The sequence below is a fragment of the Gouania willdenowi genome, chromosome 10 (assembly GCF_900634775.1).
Source record: "Gouania willdenowi chromosome 10, fGouWil2.1, whole genome shotgun sequence".
Taxonomy (NCBI): domain Eukaryota; kingdom Metazoa; phylum Chordata; class Actinopteri; order Blenniiformes; family Gobiesocidae; genus Gouania; species Gouania willdenowi.
The window spans coordinates 6,841,843-6,865,089 of NC_041053.1; the positions used below are offsets into that span (position 1 = coordinate 6,841,843).

Sequence of the window (23,247 nt, forward strand, 5' to 3'; positions counted from 1 at the left end):
ATTTATCAGTAGCAGTAGTAGTTTTAATATTTTAGTAAATTTTTTGCAGGCACCTTTTTTGTCCATCAAATGTATTTAAAATAAACTAAAATTAAAGAGAGAATGTTATTTAACTGTTGAATCTTGTCATAATTTTATTTATTTATATATTTTTTTAAATTGAAAAAAATGGTCTCGGTTTGTCTCGGTCTTGGTCTTGACTCGGTCTCGGCTCCCGAAAGTCTTGGTGTTGTCTTGGTCTCGGTGCATGCTGGTCTCGGGCAAGTCTTGGTCTCGGATAGTGCGGTCTTGAACACAACACTAACTACAACTTTATTTTTTAATTTTTTTAAACACAAACACAGAAAGCATTAATGTACACACATTTCACATGTGTTTTCTAAGTATATGAATATAATAAAAGCAAACAACAGTCAGCAGATATACTGTATGTTGCACAGGGTTCCAACGTTTTGCAAATATTCCTTTTTGAATCCTCAAGAAATGTTATTGGCTCCATTTGACAAAAATCCCAAACCTTCTGAATCCAAACATTGTACGATGGTGGGTGTGGTTTGAACCAGTTAATAGTGATGCATTTTTATGCAGCAGTGAGCAGTATGTTTAGCAGGTAATTTCACATCTAAAAAAGGCAAATTTTGTAGAGAATCTGCACACAAACTATTTTCTATGTCCAACCAACGAGTAAACGTGTCATTTCTGATCCAAACCAACAGAGGCCTCATCTGGGCTGCCAAAAGATATAATGTGAGGTTTGGAAGGTTAAGACCACTATCTGATTTGACTAATTGATGGGTTTTAAGTCTGATTCTGAGAATTTTCTTTTGCCATATATATGTCCTGATATCAATTTTTGAAGGTGGTCAAAGGTTTGTTTAGAAATTTCCACTGGTAACGTGAAATAAATAAAGAAGGCGGGGCAAGACATTCATTCGCACAGTTGGAGAGAGAACCATTGTTAAAAATTGCTGCCCATATTCTTAATTATCGTATTGTAATTTACTTTAAATAAATCGTTTAAGGATCAGGTTTGTAATAATGTGTTACAAATATAGAGTAGCCAGGATTAGTGACACCTCAGATATGTTTATACTGCATTTTATCTGAACTAGATTTATATTTGGGAGTTTAAGTATAGAATACAATTGTTTGATATTCATTGTTTGATGTGTTAATTTGAAAAAAGATTAAAAAAAAAGAAACGTTTTTTTTTTATATACAAATTGCTAGACATTTTGAGAGACCTCACATGGGGTCATGACCCCAAGGTTGAAAACCACTGGTGTAAAGGTTAGTCAAGGCCTGCTCAAAGCAGCTAAGAGACTGTACGTGCATTTTAAAGGCAATATGAAATGAATTTAGGAGTTTAAAATGTGGTGATCTACGTGAGCCTTAGCGTTATGAATGTGAGGTTTCTAGCCTGTATTAGCTGATAGATGTTCCTCAGACACTAGATTAAAAGATAGGTGAACAATATTTTAAACTGGGCTGATGTCTCCACCATTCTGTGTTGATTCTTTGGTTTTTCCATCCTGTAGAAGAAAAATCAACATAATTGTCAAAAAAGTTAATTTATTTATAAAGTGCTTTTTGCAGATAAAATCACAAAGTGCTGTATAGAGCAGTGGAGAAATTAATACAACAGCTGCAACATCATAAAAGAATAATAAAACATGGGTACATTTACATCATAGGAGCAGCATTATGAAAGAATAAAAAAGTAACATCTCCAGGTTAAATGAATTCACCTTCTCATTGAAATTCAATGGGAAGGTGTGTCCTGCCAGTGAACATCGTCTGCCATCACTGACCTTGAGACCCGGGCCACTGGTTCCTCCATGTGGGTGGAGGACCACGAGGGTGAGGTCTTTTCCCATAGACTCGAGGTTTCTTCTCCTGTTTGAAGACTGGAGGCAGCAGTCTGCGAGCCTTCTCCTTCAGCTCCTCCAGGAGAACGTGGGCCTCCTCCTGCTGCAGCTCCACATACAACAGCTCCTCCAGCAGCTCGGCCTGCAGCTCAGGAAGACTACAGCTCACTGCAGGAAGCAACAACAGAAGACAGTCAGAGTTTCCAGTACTGGCTACAGGATATCGATTTGAGGATGGAAAAATTATGTCAGGGGCGTCAAACTCATTTTAGTTCAAGGGCTAAATACAGAGCAGTTAATCTCAAGTGGGCCACAGATTTTAGGCAATAAATTAGTACTGTATTTATTATTGTGCTGTAGTTTGCACTTCCATGAATTAATAAATGATAAAATATGTACAGCACTGATAATATCAAAGCATTAAGTGACAGATATCAGTCCCTGCAGAATCTTCACTTTCATGTTATTTGATTTTTGTGACCCATTTTTACGTCATTTGGGGAAATTTTGAGCAACAATTTGAAGAAAATTTCAGAATTTTGGAAAAATTGAGAGTTCAACTCATTTTAGTTCAGGGACCAAATATGAACCGGTTTGAATCTCAAATGGGCCACAGAACATAGAAATAAAACAAGCAATTTTATCATCCTCCTTCCCTAGTTTGCACTTCCAAGTACAATAGTATTTAAAGTGTGTACGGCACTGACAATAAGTGCAGTCAATATATTAAAAATATTGTGCGATTAATTAATCAGGCTCTGTGATTAATGAATCTCTTTTTTAATCTCACCCAAAAAAGGCTGAGAAAACACCCTCAACTTGAGGTATATTACTGTGGCAGATTGAAATATTTATGTATAACAAAGTGGCTTAATAAAGTCATCTATTGTTTGTCTTTAACTGACTTGAACCATTTCCATTCCTCTGTATTGAGCCTAGACCGTCACCCAACAGCTGCTGAGACCTTTAGTTTAGACCATCAGGGGAATTATTGATGTGTGCTTTAGTCAATCTACAAATAATGAAAAATAGAAATGAAATAAAACATCAGATCCATATGTCGTGCTATATAACTCAGCACATCATAAACAGTAAGAACCACTTTCTGAACAATACAATTTATGAACACCAAACTTTTTGCTTTTTCTCTCCTTCAGAAAATATAAAATAAATAAAACAGACCCATCCATCACAGTGCTATAAATTAAACAAAATAAAGTACTGTAATAACATCAAGCAATCACTTCTAGTAGTAGTAGTAGCAGCCCCGCATACCTCCTCTACCACAGAGACTGTCCATTACAATCATCTATCCACTGACTTTGTTCATTTGTTTCTCATGGATTTATTCATTCTGGCTCTGAACCCTGTCATCTTGTCCAGTATGGATTGTATGGGCCACTCTGTCTGCTTGGTCTAGTGTAGTGTCCAAAGAGCCGCTGTCCATGCTAGCTGCTACATAGTTAGCATTGAGGTGGAAAAGCTCCGCTGGAGGCTAGACGATCTCTGGTGATCCACAAACTCTTTCTTGGACAATTTGCACAAAACTGGGCTTTAATTTTCCATCCGGTGTTTTTTTTAACTAAATGAATGCCCACAAAGACTTCTCCTCAGGTTCTACTGTTGTAGCCGGTGCCTCAGTATTATAGGCAAGGGCATAACGTTTGTTTGAATATTGGGGGGTGGAGAATTAATCCCCTCTGGGGGTCAAAAACTACAATATCGCAAATATTGATATATACAATATACACTACCAGTCAAAAGTTTTAGAACACCACACTTTTTCTAGTTTTATACTGAAAAATATTCAGTTTATTGTGTCATTGCACACTGAAATGAAAGCATAGAAGAAATAAGCAGTTTAAGTTGAAAAATAAATCTAAAGACAAAAATGTATTCTAAACTTTTGACTCATCAAAGTCGCCACCTTTGGCAGATATAACAGCTGAACACACTCGTGGCATTCATTTAATAAAGTTGGAACACCTGTAGGAATAGAGTAGCACCAGTTTATAAGGCTGATTCAACCTTCATTTCTGCAGAACAGCTTTAAATTTTTAACCCACCTTGTGTTCTCTGAAAAAGGCCTATTTGTATAATTCTGAAATGTACATTATTTTTCAGTTTTGGGAAACCAAACCTTTTTTTTTAACCTTTGCATCATTTCAAGCTATTCATTGGACTTGCACGACTTGAAATGCAGTAAATAACTGTTCTAAAACTTTTGACCAGTAGAGTGTGTGTGTGTATGTACTGTATTTATATATATATATATATATATATATATATATATATATATATATATATATATATATATATATATATATATATATATATATATATATATACCAATATCTGCAATATTGTAATTTTCTATATCCCCAAAATAGAAAACTCAATATATCTTAAATGTGTATATGAAGCACATGTGTTTATTTAACAGTTCATAAACGAGTCAACACATTGCATATTTAATTTCACATTGCGTTGTCTTTAAGTTAGACATTAACATTTTATTTTCATAAATATTTTCTTAGAATTTTTCATGCTGACTCATGTGGTTCTCTGGTATTCACTAATGACTTATTAGACACATTTGTTACAGACTTTACATTCTGTAACACTTTATAAAGCAGCGTATATTTGTGGAGCTTGTGATTGGCTGATTTTTCATAGTGACATACGTCGTTCCTTCCTCTGTGGTAGACGTTAAAATCTCAGTTATTAATCTAACAGAACGTGTAACTGTGTCCCATCCTGCTGCTCTTTAGGAAGATAAACTGTCATATTTTACAAGGTTTTTACACCAGTTCTTTGTTTTTTTTTTTCACAGGAACGTCTTCATTCATCATCTCTTGTTGTTTCCAGGTTTGTTCCCTAATCTAACTAATCTAATCTAGCGAGTGACAGCATTCAGTTTAGACATGCAGAGGGATGTTTTCTTTTTATTTTAATTATTACTACATTAAAATATGGGATATTTTTGGGAAAATACTAGTACGGTATGATGGCTGGAAAGAGGGGTAAAATACGGGAGTTTCCTGGCCAAAACTGGAGACTTGACAGGCAGGTATGACGATTAATGAGGATGAAAGGAGGAGGGGTGGGCGAACGCTTCGTATGTGGGGATGGAAGCTACCAAGTGTGCAGCTGGAAAGGAGTGTGTCATATAAATGTGTTACTTATTTTGTCATTAAGAGGTTGTAAAATACATCACACATCAACTGTTTTGGAATTTATGTCTGCACAAAAATATTGTGGGGGGGTTAAATTAGTCAGGTCTGAATATCAGGGGGGTTGTAACCCCTCTATCCCGCCCGCATTTTACACCTATGATTATGGGTATACCGTATACGCGTTCAATGAGAAAGGTTCCGTGCTTTTTGGGGTGCAAAAAAAAAGCAGCGATTAACGCAATTAATATTTTTAGTGCGTTATTTTTTTCCTGTAACTGATCAATCGCAATTAATGCGTTAAAGTGACAGCTCTATTGACAATATCTGAGCAATAAGTGACACATCCCTGCAGGATCTTTACTTAAATTTCCTTGATTTTGTGACCAACTTTTGGGGAATAATTTGAGGAAAATTGTAGGATTTTGTCAGAATTGAGAGTATTTACAATAATTTGAAAATACAAATGACTTCCATCATGTGAAGTGTGGGGGAAATGTGAGCCCTGCTAATATTGTGGAGTTTCATTGATTTAAAAAAAAATAATTTAGAGATTTCTACAAATGAATTAGTTGGTCATTTACACAATGATTCATGGTTTCTGACGTTTTTGCTTGCTGCTGTGGGCCGAATTAGATGCTATAAAGGGCCAGATTTGGCCCCCAGGCCTCGAGTTTGACACGAGTGCATTACGTGCACCAGGATTTAGAGGTAAAATAACAAGATGAATGATGACCCTTAATAAAGAAAACTGACAAAAACCAAGAAACCACTGAATTTTTTAGATAAATGAAGTTCTGATGTAAATTGTTCATTCCCTGCTAAGCACTTGAATGAATTTTTATGGCACTTAATGTGTCTAACTTTTAAATGTTACATTTTAAATGATTTGTGTATCGTCCAAAACGGTTCTCTCTTGAAAATGAGTCTTAATAATATTACCTGTATATTTCTACAGGTAATAAAAGGTTACAAAAAAGGCTATTAAGTTTGACCTTGTAGTTTAAGCAGGGCAATCTCAGGGATGTTCTCTCCATCACTGTTCTGGTGCTGCAGCAGACGTCGTTTCCACTCATGTAGTGAAGGGAAGATGACGACCACCCGCCGCCTGAACCCAGCAAACAGCTGAAGCTTGTGGTGGCGTGCAGAGAACAGGACGTTGCACTGGAAACAAGGAGATTTGAATACAATTCAGTTTAGTGAAAATATTGGCTTGGATTTATGTAGCGCTTCTCATGACACTCAAAACGCCTTACAGAAACCATTATTCCAGAAGTGTCGAACACATCTTAGTTTGAGGGCCACATACGACCCAGAGTGATCTCAGAATCAGAAAAACTTTCATCATCCCCGTAGGGCAATTAGAAGGCAAAGAGCGGCATCTAAAGAAAGAAAATTGAGGAAAAATAACAATAATGATTTCAATGAAAACAGCACTGCTAATAATAATAATAACAATGAAAATGATTAACAATGGTAATAATAACAATAATAATAACTAGAAAAGCACTATTTCATTTAAATGGTGCCACATTTAGTATTTTTAAGATTTGTCACAAACATAAAGAGTACAGCACGAGTACCGGTCGGGACATGCGCACAATGCACTTCCCTATCACTACTACATTACCCATAAGCCACCGCGCTTAAAGGAGCAGGCTCAGGCACATCTCACATCCACCCATATTGTAATTTCCACAAGTGGTATTTTCTCATTTTTGGTAATCCAGAACGTCACCAAAATGTTATCACCTGTTCCTTGTCCCGTTATCAACATTTCTTTAAATTGTATCCACATTGCACTGATTTTCCTGCATTTTTGCATTGTTTAGTCTGGACTTAAGCGCTTTTTTGCGTGCCTGCAGTTACGCACTTCTCTCCTACACATATTTCACCGGTATAGGCTGCTGACACGCCCACCACGCTTAAGGAGCCAAAAAGCGCGTATGTGTGAATGAAGGTGTCCTGAAGGAAAGGAGGTGGTGATGTCATTTTTTTTGGGCTGTCTAGAAATCACGGAACCTGGAGTTTTCCCAACGCTTGTAAATGTCATTTAAATACGTGAAAAAAGTTCACTTTTAATTTGAAACGCCTTCACTGATAAACAATATAACAGGTTGACTTGATAAGATTACTGATCAGATTATTGCAGTGTGACTGAGTCACAGTAAAATATCTCTCCTTCATCATCATCATCATCATCATTATCGTAAAGCTAAACCGAATTAGATATGAGGAAATATCGCGGCCGCAGAGCATCCTGCTTTACTACAGAGGGGTGTTTGCAGTGAAACAGAACTATTGGCTTCCATAATACGCAGTTTTAAATATAAATTGTTTAAAGCGACCTGAGCTAAACCTCATTAATATATGTGAGAACAGTTTGTGTTCATCCTCATCTGCATATGACAGTTTGTTTCACTCTGAAGTGGATCAAACTATGACTTTACGTTGGACATAGCATGAAAATAGTTGAATCACTGTGACCAACGTGGACAGAAGTTTGTGTCTGTCAATTTTAATTAATCGTGCAGCAGATTGCAGTGATCACAGCTGCTGCTGTGCAACGCACAAGTCTGTGTGGCTTCAAATGTAACTAAGTCCATATTTCTAGTGCAATATAATGTTTCACCTTATTGTGGCGCTGCATTTATTCCAGGGTTAGAATCGCTTAACAGGAAAAGGACTTACGCACACTGGAGAATGCGCGTTAAGCCATATTTGAATGGGAACGCCCACATTGCATAACGGGGATGAAGGCAGGTAGTGACTGACTTAAGTACAGGGGGAGATTAGCACACAGCCAAAAACAGCGCCGCTGCGTGTCTTTTTGGACTTACGCACATGGGAGAATAGATCCCTTTATGCACATTCTCATTTACTTTAGTTTTATGTTATTTCTGTAAACATAATGTTAGGCCCGAGCACCACGAGCTGGCAAAGGGCCTCTTGCTCTCATGGTAAGGGAAGCGGCAGAGCCTATGCGAACGCCACGTGCCCATCAGTGACCAGGGACCCTTGCCATGTCGTAGGCATGCCCCCGCGCTTTCCGAAAATGTATAATTCATAGGACTCAAAAAGGGGGAAACATTGTTGTTGGGCTGAATTATTATTCTTTCTTTCTTTCCAGGTGTTAGAACCAACTCACCTACTTTTCACTCACTGAATCATTATGTAGAGTCTCAAAAATTCAAACAAAAATCAATCGCACGCCTCTCTGATTTCTGGCTATTTCTGATTTTAAAAATGCAAAAATTTGACGTAGTACGCCAAAAATGCATTACGAGATAGGAATTGCCAAAAAACTAAATTCATTGTAGAATCATGAAAATTGACACAGAAGTATACCCTGACAAGACAAGTAAAAAATATTATTCAGACCACGCCAAAAAATACACAGGAAGTCCAGAATCTTGAATTGAAAATTGCAAAATTGCTATTTTCGCTCACGTTGTATTTTAACGCATTTGTCTGAGGGCGTATCACTGACGGGGTTCAAAAACGCTGGAGATCATCTAGAGAAGTGGGACACCAAAAGCTAACCATGGATTTTTGATAACTTTTACGGTGTTTCCAGGGTGGAGCCGTGAATTTTGGTAAAAAATGACACAATATAAATTTTTTGGAAAATGCTCCCATTTGCACATATGAACTCCGATTTGTGTCAAATAACAATCAGTTGTTAAACCCTGGCCCTAAACCAGCTTAATGTGGAAAAACGGACATTGGCGTGTTGGCGTCCCCCACAGAGTGAAGACAATGTAATATGAGACAAATGTCCTATTTTAGCACATTTTTCCTCGGGCGTTTCACCGACAGGGCTCAAAGTTGCTGGAGATCATCTAGAGAAATGGGACATCAAACATAAGCGAGGGATTTTTGATAGCTTTCATGATTTTTGCAGGGCGGAGCCATGAATCTTGGCCTAATTTTTTCTCTTTTTTTTTAAATGCTCCCATTTGCACATACGAAGTCGGCTTTGCCGTAAGTGGAGTTAGGTCTGTTTTAAGAATTTCTCCTCATATATTTTGGCCTCCATTTATTTGACAGTCTAAAAATTAAACCAACAGCAAATCAATACATTTAAATCAATTAATTAAATATAGTGATGCACCGAAATTCCAGCCACAAAAGATTTTTGTTTTTTGCCGAAACATTTTTCTCACCGGCTGTATTTAAACACATGTGCGCACTAAAGCATCTGAAGGAGAATGTAAGTGTGTTTATGTTTCTGTGTTACTTAGACACTACAGCTACTAGTGGTGTAACAATACATCGATCCACATTGATACATCTATTAATTAATTAACAATCCAATTACATCAATGCAGAATGAAAACATCGATAAACATCACATCTTTAAGATACGCTTTTATTTTGAAATTCATGGCATGCCGAAAGGGCCAAAAATTGCGTCTTCATGTAAAACACGCTCGTTTTGTCACAAAAGACGTGCGCGTAATACACGCGCAACGTTGGAGAACGCACGTAAATAACTTGTTTTTCTTATGGTAAACTATGGTAATAAATCCCACAAACTCCACCTTCCAAAAGCAGAGAATGATCACTGATCAGAATGATCACTGATCCACAGACACTCAACACTACAAAATATAGTGTAAAGCTTTTGCCAAATATTCTGCTTGATTAGCCAATTACAAGACGTTTACCAAATTATCTGTCCATTAAATATAATATTTAACTGCAGTTATAGTTCTATTTTATTATAACTCAACAAATATACAAGTCATTTATATATCTATGATAACACATCATCTAACTTATTCAACCAAGCAGCCAAGGTGTAATGGTCAGGGCAGACCACTGGCATGTGAAGCTGTTTTTCTTGAGGCTGGTTCGAATCCCAGCTATGCAATAAGAATATTTTACAAACTTTTACTTTCAAACTCTATTATCAAAGTAATGTTGTTTTCTTCTGAAAAACAACAGCTTTGTGTGTTTTATTTAAATAATAATTAATAGACTCCTCTGTGGTAATAAATGTAGGCTATGTGAACAATAGACTATATATTCATGTGACGTCATGTGCTGCCATCTAGTGACATGAATTGAAATGGCCTTTTATACATTTATTTTAATTTAAGATTTATAAAATCTCTTGTCATTACATACAAAGTAGCAATAAAAAATGTTTTCTTACTTTACCATGACTTTATAAACAGTCAGTGGTCATATGTTAAGTCAGATGAGATATATAACAGCATAGTTCTGGTTATGTTCTGGGAATGCTCTTGAGCACCGTATTAATATTTTGACAAATTACAACCGCTATCTATAGACATTTTTTCATTAATCTGCACATTTCTCCATAAGTTATCCTTGAGAAGTTCATCCACTCATTATCCATGTTTTTACAAAATAAAACTTCATATCCAAAACATCTAAATCTTAGAAAGTAATCTTATAAAGTATAAAACAAATAACAAAAGGCAAATCCAAGTGTTGTTTAATAACTATATATTTTGTTTATTCATTATTTGTTCAAATGAAAAGGTAATAAAAACAGGGATTCAATTATTTAACATTACTGTCCTTTTATTTTCCACTCTGAAACACTTCAAAGGCAAATAAACAAATTCATTATTGTCCGTCTATTTAATGAAAATGAATTTTAGTTTTTTACTTAAGTACATATAAAAGCATGTACTTCTAGAGAGAGTTGCAACTTATTTTTCGTGGTACTTCTGGGTCTCTTTTTTTTTTTTTATCTCTCAACAACCTGTGACGGATTATGTGCATGTGCGCAGCTGACGCAGAGGGAGAAGATGGAGGTAGCCACACACACACAGTATTTATAATTTAAAAAAAATACTTAATGAATAAAATAAAACAAAACACTAAACAATATTTATAGAAAAAGTACACAAAACTACAACAGAAATGCAAAAAAATATACAAAAAGGCTCCAAAAACACACAAAATGACTCCAGAATCACACTACAATGGCAACAAAAAACTATAATTATACAAAAATGCACAAAAACACAACAAAGATACAAAAGTACACATAATGACTCCAAAAGACATACATTACAAAAAAATACATCAAATGAAAAAAATATAAAAATTAGTAAAAAACATTTATCAGGTGCGCGTCCCATAGAATTAAACCAGGGAAATCACACACACTATTTTACTTTGCACCCGCAAATAAACCCCTTTACAACACTACAGAGTATTGATTTAAATCATTGCAATTTTGTTCTGCTCAGGTCATTATTAATGTAAATATTCATATTTTTACTAATGCACCAAGATAAAGCTGTAGTTTCTACTATTTGCAACATTAGTTTTAATGAGAATGTCTTTCATATCCAAGTCAAATTAATACTGGGTGATCCATAACTGAATCAAAAATCAATCAAAAGTAAATCGAATCAAAAATCATGAATCGAATCGGGCCCTTGTGAATCGAATCAAATCGATTTGGGAAATTCTAATCAATACCCAGCCCTAGTATGTACTGTATGCGCATAAGCAGGGCTCTAGGGCTCTACACTAACTTTTCCAGAGGTGCAACTTTTTCAGTTGATCGCACCAGCACATAATTTCTTTTATATAATTTTAAAAGACATAACAAAATGTTTTAAATAACAGTAAAGCAAAACAACAGGTTACATGTTTTATTTTGCAGAAATGCTGTCTTGAATTAATTTAACAGTAGCATAACTAACTTAGTATCTGCATTGCTTCACCCCATGGAATTAAATTCAGAGGCTCTTATAGTGGGGTCTCCTAACCCTCTTCCCCTGGTCAGGGGTCTGCAACCTTTACTCTACAAGGAAACATTTAACCTCATCTCACCTGGATTAAAGTCCTCCTGGAGCCAAAAAATACCTTCTCAATGAAGACAATACAGTGTATTAAATTATATACAGTTAAAATTAAATAGAATGTTTGATTTAATTTGATTAGATTTATATTGATCATGTAAATAACAACTTAAAAACAGTTTAAAATAAAATAAAATAAATTGACATCAGAAATAAAACAGTATCTTGCATCTTCAAATTCTTACGCATCTCAGTTTACAAGAACACAATGTTATATAAAGAAGTTTTGTATTTGAAAGACTACAAAAAGTAATTTGAATTTTATAACACATCATGTGATCAACACATGCTAATTACTCATTTCTTGCCACACATAAAACATACATATTTAACCTGCACATTGGTGGTTAAATGAATCCCACACAATTAAAATCTCTATTTTCTTCCAGAATAGTGTTTTTGTTGGTGTAGTTATCTTACCAGGGATTTAAAACTTAAGGTTAGTCACAGGAAAGTTGATGGCCTGTAGATGTTGCAGGAGGTGAAGTAGGAAGGTGCTGAGTCATTGCACAATGTGATTTATTTTAGGTTAAGAAATTGTTATATCATGATTTTATTTGTCATTAATCATTAATAGCCTCTAAATAAAATAACTCTTCATTTCAACAGTTTTTTAAAGCTATAGGGAGCCATTGCAAAAAAGTCAAAGAGCCACAGGTTGCAGACCCCTGCACTGATAAAACCACAGCTGAACATCTGGCCTGGCATCATAGTCCATCAGTTCTGGCCCCTCCATGCTGATTCTGATGAGGTCCTCCTCTTTGGTGTGGAGTCATGTGTACGCTCTCCACTCGGGGCCCCACATGCACTCCGTCACTATGCACGGTGAGCTCAGCAGAAGAAGTTTCCTCCTTTTGGATTTTCACTCGCACAGATCCGACCAGACTAAATATTCACTCGCACACACTGGAAAAATAGTCGCAGATGCAACCAATTTGGTCGCAGTCTCAAGCCCTGATAAGTTACGGTGGGTACCTCTCTTTTTGAGTGTGTGAATGTGAGTGAGTGCGGGTTAATGTGTGTGTGCATGCATATGTGAGTGTATGACTGTGTTATGTGTGGATGAATGAGTAATGCATTGTTTTGTATAATTTGTTCTTTGATTTTTGTTTCAGGTGTCTGCGTGTATGTAGGGTTTGTTCTATGCTTAAAAATAAATAAAAATATCTATCCAAAAAACACAAAAAATTAATTAAAAGGACAGTAATGTTAAATAGTTGATTCCCTGTTTTTATTACCTTTTCATTTGAACAAATAATGAATAAACAAAATATATAGTTATTAAACAACACTTGGATTTGCCTTTTGTTATTTGTTTTATACTTTATAAGATTACTTTCTAAGATTTAGATGTTTTAGATATGGAGTTTTATTTTGTAAAAACATGGATAATGAGTGGATGAACTTCTCAAGGATAACTTATGGAGAAATGTGAGGATGAATGAAAATTGTCTATAGATAGCGGTTGTAATTTGTCAAAATATTATTACGGTGCTCAAGAGCATTCCCAGAACATAACCAGAACTATGCTGTTATATATCTCATCTGACTTAACATATGACCACTGACTGTTTATAAAGTCATGGTAAAGTAAGAAAACATTTTTTATTGCTACTTTGTATGTAATGACAAGAGATTTGATATATCTTAAATTAAAATAAATGTATAAAAGGCCATTTCAATTCATGTCACTAGATGGCAGCACATGACGTCACATGAATATATAGTCTATTGTTCACATAGCCTACATTTATTACCACAGAGGAGTCTATTAATTACTATTTAAATAAAACACACAAAGCTGTTGTTTTTCAGAAGAAAACAACATTACTTTGATAATAGAGTTTGAAAGTAAAAGTTTGTAAAATATTCTTATTGCATAGCTGGGATTCGAACCAGCCTCAAGAAAAACAGCTTCATATGCCAGTGGTCTGCCCTAACCATTACACCTTGGCTGCTTGGTTGAATAAGTTAGATGATGTGTTATCATAGATATATAAATGACTTGTATATTTGTTGAGTTATAATAAAATAGAACTATAACTGCAGTTAAATATTATATTTAATGGACAGATAATTTGGTAAACGTCTTGTAATTGGCTAATCAAGCAGAATATTTGGCAAAAGCTTTACACTATATTTTGTAGTGTTGAGTGTCTGTGGATCAGTGATCATTCTGATCAGTGATCATTCTGATCAGTGATCATTCTCAATGGTCTGCTTTTGGAAGGTGGAGTTTGTGGGATTTATTACCATAGTTTACCATAAGAAAAACAAGTTATTTACGTGCGTTCTCCAACGTTGCGCTTGTATTACACGCATGTCTTTTGTGACAAGACTTCTGCAGAAAAAAAAAGTGGACAGCAGGGATAAAATATAATGAAATGTACCACATTTTGTTCCATCTAGAACTGCAAAATGTGAACATATTAGAAATGCTGATGGTCAATCCTGTGACAACGTGTCAGTGTCGCTATGGATAGATTCTTTCTGGGAGTCTCTTCTGCAATATAGTCCGTGTGGCTTAAATTGTAAATTTCCGGACTATAAGCCGCTACTTTGTAGTGACGTGGCTAAATTGTGGATTTTTTCCAGTTTTATGAGCTTCATGCCACCACAAAATCGAGCTCTGTCACATTAGACCAGGTGGAACAATGAAATTGTTAACATTAAATCGTTTTGGCTCGCACAGAATCATTCTGATCACTCATTTTGTCTTGATGCACACTGCCTCGTCATAGCAACGACACGGAGAGAGAGAGAGAGAGAAAGAGAGAGAGAGAGAGAGAGAGAGAGAGAGAGAGAAATGTCAGCCAGTTTGTAATAGAAGAATAAACAGCATAAAGTTGTTAAATCACCACATTAGCTTTGTTCAGTGCTCTGGACTCTGACTCTGAGGTTGATGGAGACGCTTCCGTAAGGAGGAAGAAGAGACAGAGCTCCGTCTCCAGTAAAAGTCAGCCAGTTTGGAATAGTAGCATAACAGCATGAAGTTACCAAATCACCACGTTGGATTTGTTCAGAAGCGATCGCGTCCGTATTCTGACTCAGAGTCCGACTCTCTGTGATCGCTCCGCGGTAGTTCACGGTAAGAAGAGCGGACGAAGTGGTGTATCAGTCTGGTTCCAGTAAAAAGTGACCATTAAAAGCTGTAAATGAACTGATTTGTAGAGGTGGGGCAGTGAGGAGGAGACTTCATGTAGTAAAGGAAACTTATCAGTTGAAACACGGACACTTCTGTGAAACCTAACTTGAGTATAGCAGCCCGCCTACCTGCCCGCTCTGATTGGCCGAGTTGACTGAAGGGCACCCTCATCAGCTTCTGTTAGGCTGCGGCATTTGTGTGGATTTTTCTTAAAAAATTGCTAAATTATTGTAATGCGGCCAATTAAACACTGCGTTTTATAGCCCGAAAATTACGGTAAGTCCATACTTCTAGTGCAATATAATGTTTCACGATACCGGGGCACTGCACTTATTCCAGGTTCAGAAGCACGTAAGAAGAAAAGAACTTAAGCAGACAGGAGAATGCGAAAAAGACCAGGTTTGAATGGGAACGCCCACATTTCAGGGCTGCTCCACCCAAAGTGCGTAACTGTGATGAAGGCGCGCAGCGACTAACTTAACTACAGGGGAAAACAGCGCCACTGTGCGGCTTTTTGGACTTACACGCATGGGAGAATAGAGCTCATTGTGTTTTAATGTGAGGACATGTTTAATTTTACTCTCTCCCAGCAGCTCGGTCTGTTAAAGGCAGAGGTGAATGTTATGGATTTTAAGTACTCGCGTTACTGTAATTGAGCTGCTTTTATAGGTACTTGTAATTTTGAGTATATTTCTAAATCAGTAATTTTACTTGTACTTAACTTTTAAAAGAAGTTAGGCAATTTGTTACATTTTTACACAACAATTACAGCGTAAATGTTTATTTATTGTTTTAAAATGATCAAAGGATATTGTGAAACTACAAAAAATGAAATGACCAGACAGCAATCAAGTGCATCACATCATAGTCGACCAATCAGATTAAATGTAATGCACCGCGCAAAAACAGGATTGAATGGAGGTTATTTTCTCCATTTTAGAGTTCATAAATGTAGTTACACTTAGAGCCTGATCACTTTATTTATTCTGAATTGAATTCATTGGCGTTATTTTAATTGAAAAAGAATCAAGTAACAGTACTTCTGCTTGAGTAGGATATATCAGTACTCTTTACACCTCTGGTTATAGGTCTGTACAATATTATTTATTGTATGAGTGGGGACAAGTTAATCTTATTTTATATTGTGCATTTTTGGAATGTCAGTGCTAAATAAGTATCATATTTTTAATTTATGCAATTGCAATGTTTTAGTGGTTAGTACAAAGTCAGAGCCATAAATGCAATAGGACTAATAATTTACATCATTTATTTCGGTGTTCCAATTTTCAGCTTTGGCTGGTACAAGCAGCACTGTCTATGATAAGTGCTGAAAACATAGAGCCGGAGAAGAAGTGATCAGCCCTCTGCAGACACATACTACTCCCTGGTCGTCACGTCACTGGAGCGATTAAGCGACCAAAAAGCGCAACAATGTTCAAGCGACTCATCACGGGCAATTTAAGTAACTGTAGTTGCTGAAGTCACGTTTGTTGTGAACCCATCTATACTCTTCATTTCACCTGTGTGGCAATAGTGCAACAGAACCTTAAATATTTGGAACATATTTTAGGAATGCACCGAAATGAAAATTTGTGGCCGAAGCCGAATAAAATATAAATGCTTGACCGAATACCAAATATCGAATGCGGTTGTTAAGTTTTTCACTATTTTTTTTAATAGTGCATAAATAGCCTAGAATACATTTTTAGACATGTTTTTTAAAGAAAGTAAATGTTTGTTGAATATTCTGACATTTTTTAAATATTCCAGTAGCCTTTGTTTTTCATAAAAGCACAACAAAGTTTTTCCTTTATAATGGTCCTTCAAATAAAACAAAACATGTATTAAAAAATACTAAATTAAAGTGTATAAACCCACAACAAATGAATTATTGTCCTTCTGGCACAAGTCTGCTTAGCCACAGTAGATAGGCTAATGATGTAAACCTAGGGCCCTATAAAATCTGTTTTATTTTCTCCCAAATTCCGTGTTTTCCACTTTATTTTTTAAAATTCCAATTATTTATTTTTATTAGAAATATTTATCTTTTATTTTTTAAAAGAAATGATTAGTTTTTAACTCCTGTGAGGAAAAAAAATAAATACTAATAAAAAAACAAACATAATAAAACAAAAATGTATGTCAAATATGAAGTAAGTTAACAATTAAAAAGTAGATATAAGTTGTAGTGACATGGATTATTCTGACTGCTCCTTTTTAATTATTTATATATCATATAAAGATGTATGAGAACAACATTAATGTCACCTGATTTCCTCTCAGGGATCAATAATTTACTGAATCTGATCAGGTTTATTGATTAAGTTTTGATCAACTTTGTTTAAATTAACCTAATTTAAATTTTCCTGATGACATCATTCCAGACCGTAATGATTAAAGAAAGAAGCAGTTGTTTCACCACTAGGGGTCAGAATATTTGACAGTATCAGAAGTCATCATTAAACTATGATGTTTCAGACTCTACAACCCCTGGTATTGATGGTCTCGTCCCATGGATCTTCTGTAGCTCTGATGAGATGTTGTTAGAATGCAACATTCTCATAATGTTGCTCCAACTGACTTTTATTTTGTAAACAGGAAGTTCCCACTGAAACGGTTGTACTTGAGGTAGCTTGCTGACTGTAAATGTGTACCTACAGGCACTGACAAAAGGCTGGAATAAAAAGAACTAAAGGACAACATGGACTGAGTTATTCTTTGTTAGCCAGGCACAACAGTTCAAACACTGAGCAGGGGAAGATGATTAAAGCTGATCACGTTCTCACGGAGCACCGCTGCACTACACAAAAGACGAACAGAGCTTTACAGGCACAGCAAAGTTAAACGGGCACTGGTGGCTCTATATTTAGGAGTCAGCGATGATTTGTTGTTTATTGCAGCCTGGACAGGGCAGTGCACCTACTAAGCGGTCCCCGGAAACATTTCCCCATAAAAAACGTTCTTTGGCGTTTCATGCCGATTCTGTCCATTTCCGTTTTAACCGTTTTCACTGGTCGATTCCGTCCGCGATTCCGTTAATGTGGATGTGCCAGTATGTCAAGCCCCAAATAAAATGCTTAAGAAATCTGTGCGTCGGACACCGCGTTACTGCACGTTGTTTGATTGCGTCACACGCTACTATTAGGCCTTGCTTTTAACTCACTCCACCGAAGGCCGAATGTTGCCTTTTTTGCTATATTCGGCCGAATATATTTGGTTACCAAATATTCGGTGCATCCCTAACTTTTTTTATAAAAATCATAATGATATGAGCTTTGTGTGAGGTCTTTGAATGTGGTAGTCAGCTAGTCGGTGTCTGTGCTGTCATATCTTACCTGGTCGAGAATGTAGTTTCCAAGAGTCTCTGCAGCCACTTTATTGAGCTCAGTGAGACACTGAGAAGCCTGCTGCAGCCTGCAGTCACTCTGTCCACCACTCTATACACACACACAACCAAAAATATCTCAATCAGAACTTAACTGGAACGTCTGTGAATGTGAAACATTGAATGAGAGTTGTGGAGGTCTGACTGACAATCATGCATGCGAGTAGCTCCTCTGTCCCCAGCAGCCTGAAGCCTTTCTCTGGGTGTTGTTTCATGTAAGTTTTGGCCCAGGAAGTCTTTCCAGAACCAGGAAGTCCTACCATTAGCACCACCTGAATGTCCACAGAGGTTACAATCAAACAAAGTGTTTTTCAGAAACACAGCTGAGAGAATTGAGCTGATGACCACATTGGGTCAGAAATGCTCCCAACTTGATTAAGGTGTTTCCTAAATCAAATTCAGAACAGTTGTATTATCTGACCTCACTTTGAGCTCTGGAAATTGGAGCTATTGTGACATGCACCCTCTGCTCAGGTGGGAGAGCTGCCAGTGCTGTGAACCCTGGAGGTCCTGGGTACCAGGGGGGAGCTGTGGTGTCTAGGAGAAGCCTGACCGAGCAGCTCTTACAGAAGACGTGAGGAAAAAGGGCCCGACCCTGCAGCACTGAGGGGTCCAAAGAGAAGCCGACACCCATGTCGCGACCATTCTTCTGAAAAGAGAGCTCCACTGCCCCATCTTTGGAGAAAGACTGCAGGTGCAATCATAAAAAAATACAAAGGCGATGAGATGAAACCATAATGCAGCCAAGAGGAAGACCTAGTAGGCTCAATATGGTGTTTCTAGTGATTTAAGCAGGATAGCTGGAGATTGCAAAGGCGAGAGACAATAGTGTTCAGAGTTAAAATCGGCAAAAATGTGTGTTTTTAGTATTCAAGTGAGTATTCACAGAGTGAGAACTACTGTACTGTGTCTTCACACTACTACAGTTTTCATTCATTTCCCATTGATGCTGCTGTACGAGCTGAGTGAATGTAGAAGATACGGTAGTCGTAAAAGCTCACAACACAACACAAAATGAAGAACCCCACAATTAGGGATGTGAATTTTTCGGTGTCTCACGATTCAATTCCGATTCTTAGGGTCACGATTTGATTCAAAATCGATTCTTGTTTAAACCAATTCTTGATTTAAACAATTCAAAAATTGATACAATGCATAGTGTGTTAAGGCAAATTATGGCCTCAAAACAATAGCTTGTAAAGGATAATTTTAAATAAAGTGAATCCAATGATTTAATCACACAAAGGCAAACTTAAGACACAAGGTAACATGCATTTGTGCTAAACAAATAAAAACTTACTTTTTTTCTCAACTCTAAGTGACTACAAGAGTAAGTGCAAGGTATACAAAAAAAAAAGTTGGTTTAAGAAAAGGAGTGGAGGGGGCCTGGGGGGAGGTGGGTACCATCGCCTTCTCATGTCTGCTGGGTGGAGCCTCTTAGGGCGCTGGGGCTGCTGGCTGAGTCAATGTTGAATTATTATTATTATTATTATTATTATTATATCTAACTTTGTTAAAGGGGCAATATCATTCTAAATCCACTTTTTTAGCCCTTAAATACATTTTGTTGTATATTTAGAGTGTTTATAAGTACAGAAAAGTTCAAATTAGTCTCTCGTCACAGTATTTGCAGCGGAACTGCCAAATTAGGTCATCGACTCCAGGTCCAACACTTCGAGCAATCCGCCATTTTTCTTTCTTGCCTTTATTTTGTAGTCCAAGCTCAAGGATGCCGAAGTTACGAGAGGATAAGTCAAAATGTTCGGTTGTTGGATGTAGTAACCCACACGCTTCATTACACCGTCTCCCAGCATCAGAACCTTTTCGAAGTGCCTGGTTGAGTTTTATTTTTCACGGAAATGTACCCACATCTGTGGGTAAGATCATTTTTGTTGGCGTGAAGCACTTCAAGGATGACTGCTTCATCAACCTCCACCAGTATAAAGAAGGATTTGCCGAAAGACTTTGTCTGATTGAGGGTTCAATTCCTTCTATCTTTGGAGACGACGAACAGAGCACTTCCGTAAGCTGTAAATAACGCTAAAAAGTGTGATGATAAGACGTCCCTGTCATTGTTTTGTTAGCATTAGCAGTTGCACCGTCTTCAGACTTCATATGTTAGCGCTGTGTGCTAGTTTTAGATCCTTGATGATATGGCCTACGTGATTTAATTTAAGTCTAAAGTTTTCATGTCATTTCATTTTGCCATTTTGTCTCTGAAAAGACTGTATTAAAATGCATTTTGTGATGTTAGCTTGGCGCTAGCGTTAGCTTGGCGCTAACGCTAGCGTTAGCTTGGCGTTGCGTTAGCTTGGCGCTAGCATTAGCTCACTTGTTAGGGTTCTGCAGGTTCATCATCTTCATTTTGATCTCACTCCGCTGGGTCAGACTCTGGCTCAAACATGTAAGGCTGAATGGATAAGTCTTCCGTTGTTGACATCTTGTAAATAACGTGTGAATAAACATTTTCTGCGCCGCTACATAATCGTATCTCTTCTATCAAACTACAAAAATGGCCGAACAGGGTGGAGTTGAACCGAGTGTCACCTCTGCAACCTGGAGAGGGGGCGGGGTATGAAGTGTCTCATTTGCATTTAAAGAGGCCGCACCAAAACGAGTTGCTCTCAGAAGCACATCAGAAAAGGTGCCTGTGGAGCTTCATATAGACCACAACTGTATGATTTATATGTAAAAATGGAAGGATTTAAATGCATATGTCTCCTTTAATATAAATTTTTCCTCTCTTCATCCCATTGTTCTCTGGGCGTTTGCTGTTGGGTTATCACAGTGTTATTTGTCCCTGTCTTTTGTGGCAAAGAAACCTCACAACATAACACGAAAGCAGTCCGGTATAAATCCACGAAGAAGAGTGACGGAAAGGATCAGGCCTGTGAATAGATCGGGTACTGACACCAACGTTGAAATCACTCTTCTTCGTGGATTTTTACTGGGCTGCTTTCGTTTTGTGTTGCGTTGTGTCGTTCATCATTTTGTGTTGTGTTCTAAGCTTTTACGGCCACTGTAAGAAGATAAGGAAGGATGACTGTAACCAGACTAAAAACACCCAGGTCTGTAGTCAGCATTTTAGGAAGACTGATTTTAATGTGACTGTGGGGGGCACGAGGAAGCCAAAGAATGAAGCCGTACCCGTTTATTTCACATGGAATTGGTACAAACTACCTGTGCGCAGACCGAGCCTGTGGGAACGACATCCACGGATTGAGAGTCCCAGTCCAGAACTACACTTGGACTCAGAGATCTAGAATGAAATGGCTTCAAATCATGAAGCCATTTCATGATCCGAACACAGACTGTGCTCTGTGTTTTCCCAGAACACAGTCAATAGTTACACGTGGTCAACAAAGGATTAACTTGTTGTGAAAGCTGAACTATTTTAGTGTTTCTGAGGACATCCTCTCTTGTTTTTACCATTTCTATATCAAAAGCCTTTTAACATTTTCCTTTATCTGCTGATTTAACAAATTGTCTGTAAAGGACAGAAACAATTTGAACCAGATTGTTAAAATTTTCTCCAAGATTATTGGAGAACAGTTGATGGACCTGAGGTCTCTTTGGAAAAAACAGGTTGTCCAGAAAGCCAGAGGGATTATCAAATAGCCTGACCACTCTGACTTTAGTCTCATGCCCTCTGGGCGGTGCTATTATACACCCTCAAGGAAAACTAACAGATTCTCAAACTCTTTAATCCCCTCAGCTATCACAATGCTAAATGCTGAGAATAACTTGAACTGGTTTTGGCTAATTTGGAGTCTTAGGGTGTTTTATTGCTATTTTTGCTTTTAATGTATCTTCCACATGGGTCCATTGCATTTCATCCTGCTGATCTGTGATACTGAAAGTTGACTGTAATTGGTTATCTACGTGCTGCCATTAATGGTACATTTGTCTTGTCATTTTAGTGGAAAAGGCAAAGTATGTCTGAACTGAATTGCCCTTGGGGGATCAATAAAGTTGTCTAAATCTGAATCTGATTACTGTGTGGTCCCTCAAAGAGGAGCAAGGGCAAGCAATTTGGTACATAAATAGAGCTGGGTATCATGGCCAGTTTCATGAATCGATTTGATTTTGATTAATACGATTTTTAATTGATTAATCGTGATTCGATTTCGATTCAGTATTGATCTTTCAAATTTATTTGGATATTGATAAGATGGTTCCAAACTTCTTACTTAAGTTGGGGCAGTTTACCTAGCAGAGCTTCGTCTGCCATGTTTGCACTGAACTGAATGCACTCTCGCATGGTACTTTGCCTACGCAAGACTACAGGTGTTAAAGTTAAAAAAAAAGCATTTGGAAGCACATTTTAACCTTGCAAAGCACTTTGAATTGCATTTTTTGGTACAAAAAGTGCTTGATAAAATAAAGTATTATTACCAATACTATATACTTAATATTATATACATATAATATAACTACACTGAACAAAAATATATACGCAACAAGTTTTTGCACCCATTTTTCATGAGCTGGGACCTGATTTATAAAACTGTGCCTCGGTAAGATCACTTCAGCTGGCGTACGTCAAAAATGAGGAAATGCATACGCAAAAAAACTGTCAGATTTATAAACGAGGGCGCAAGCTCGTCCCACGCCTCTTTCCGTTTATAAATGACAATTAACTCAAAAGTTGTTGCACGTAAGGAAACACCTTACTCCGCCCATACAGTGTCCATAAAAGGTCCGGCGAACACCCTTAATGAATGTTCACAAATACAAATTTCACTCAGTGCGAGGTGGAGGTATTAATTGTTGAGGTGGACACAAGCAAGAAAGTGTAATTTGGTGACACAGTGCGCTTTAC

General features: G+C 37.0%; 1 protein-coding gene across 2 annotated transcripts in view; it reads right to left on the reverse strand.

Annotated features, from left to right (window-relative positions):
• Positions 1-259: 259 nt before the first annotated feature.
• Positions 260-23,247, reverse strand: part of LOC114471098 (heterogeneous nuclear ribonucleoprotein U-like protein 2) — a 30,181-nt gene continuing 7,193 nt past the window's right edge. Inside the window, exons 5-10 of one of the 2 annotated variants that reach the window (XR_003674943.1) lie at positions 18,847-19,113; positions 18,575-18,697; positions 18,376-18,477; positions 6,037-6,205; positions 1,749-2,036; positions 260-1,532 (exon numbers count right to left, since the gene is read on the reverse strand). Coding sequence is in view for 1 of the 2 variants with exons in the window: in XM_028459680.1 (XP_028315481.1) it covers positions 1,456-1,532; positions 1,812-2,036; positions 6,037-6,205; positions 18,376-18,477; positions 18,575-18,697; positions 18,847-19,113 (963 nt within the window). In the remaining variant the exon portion in view is untranslated. The remainder of the gene's footprint in view (positions 1,533-1,748; positions 2,037-6,036; positions 6,206-18,375; positions 18,478-18,574; positions 18,698-18,846; positions 19,114-23,247) is intronic. The other variant, XM_028459680.1, reaches the window with a different exon arrangement.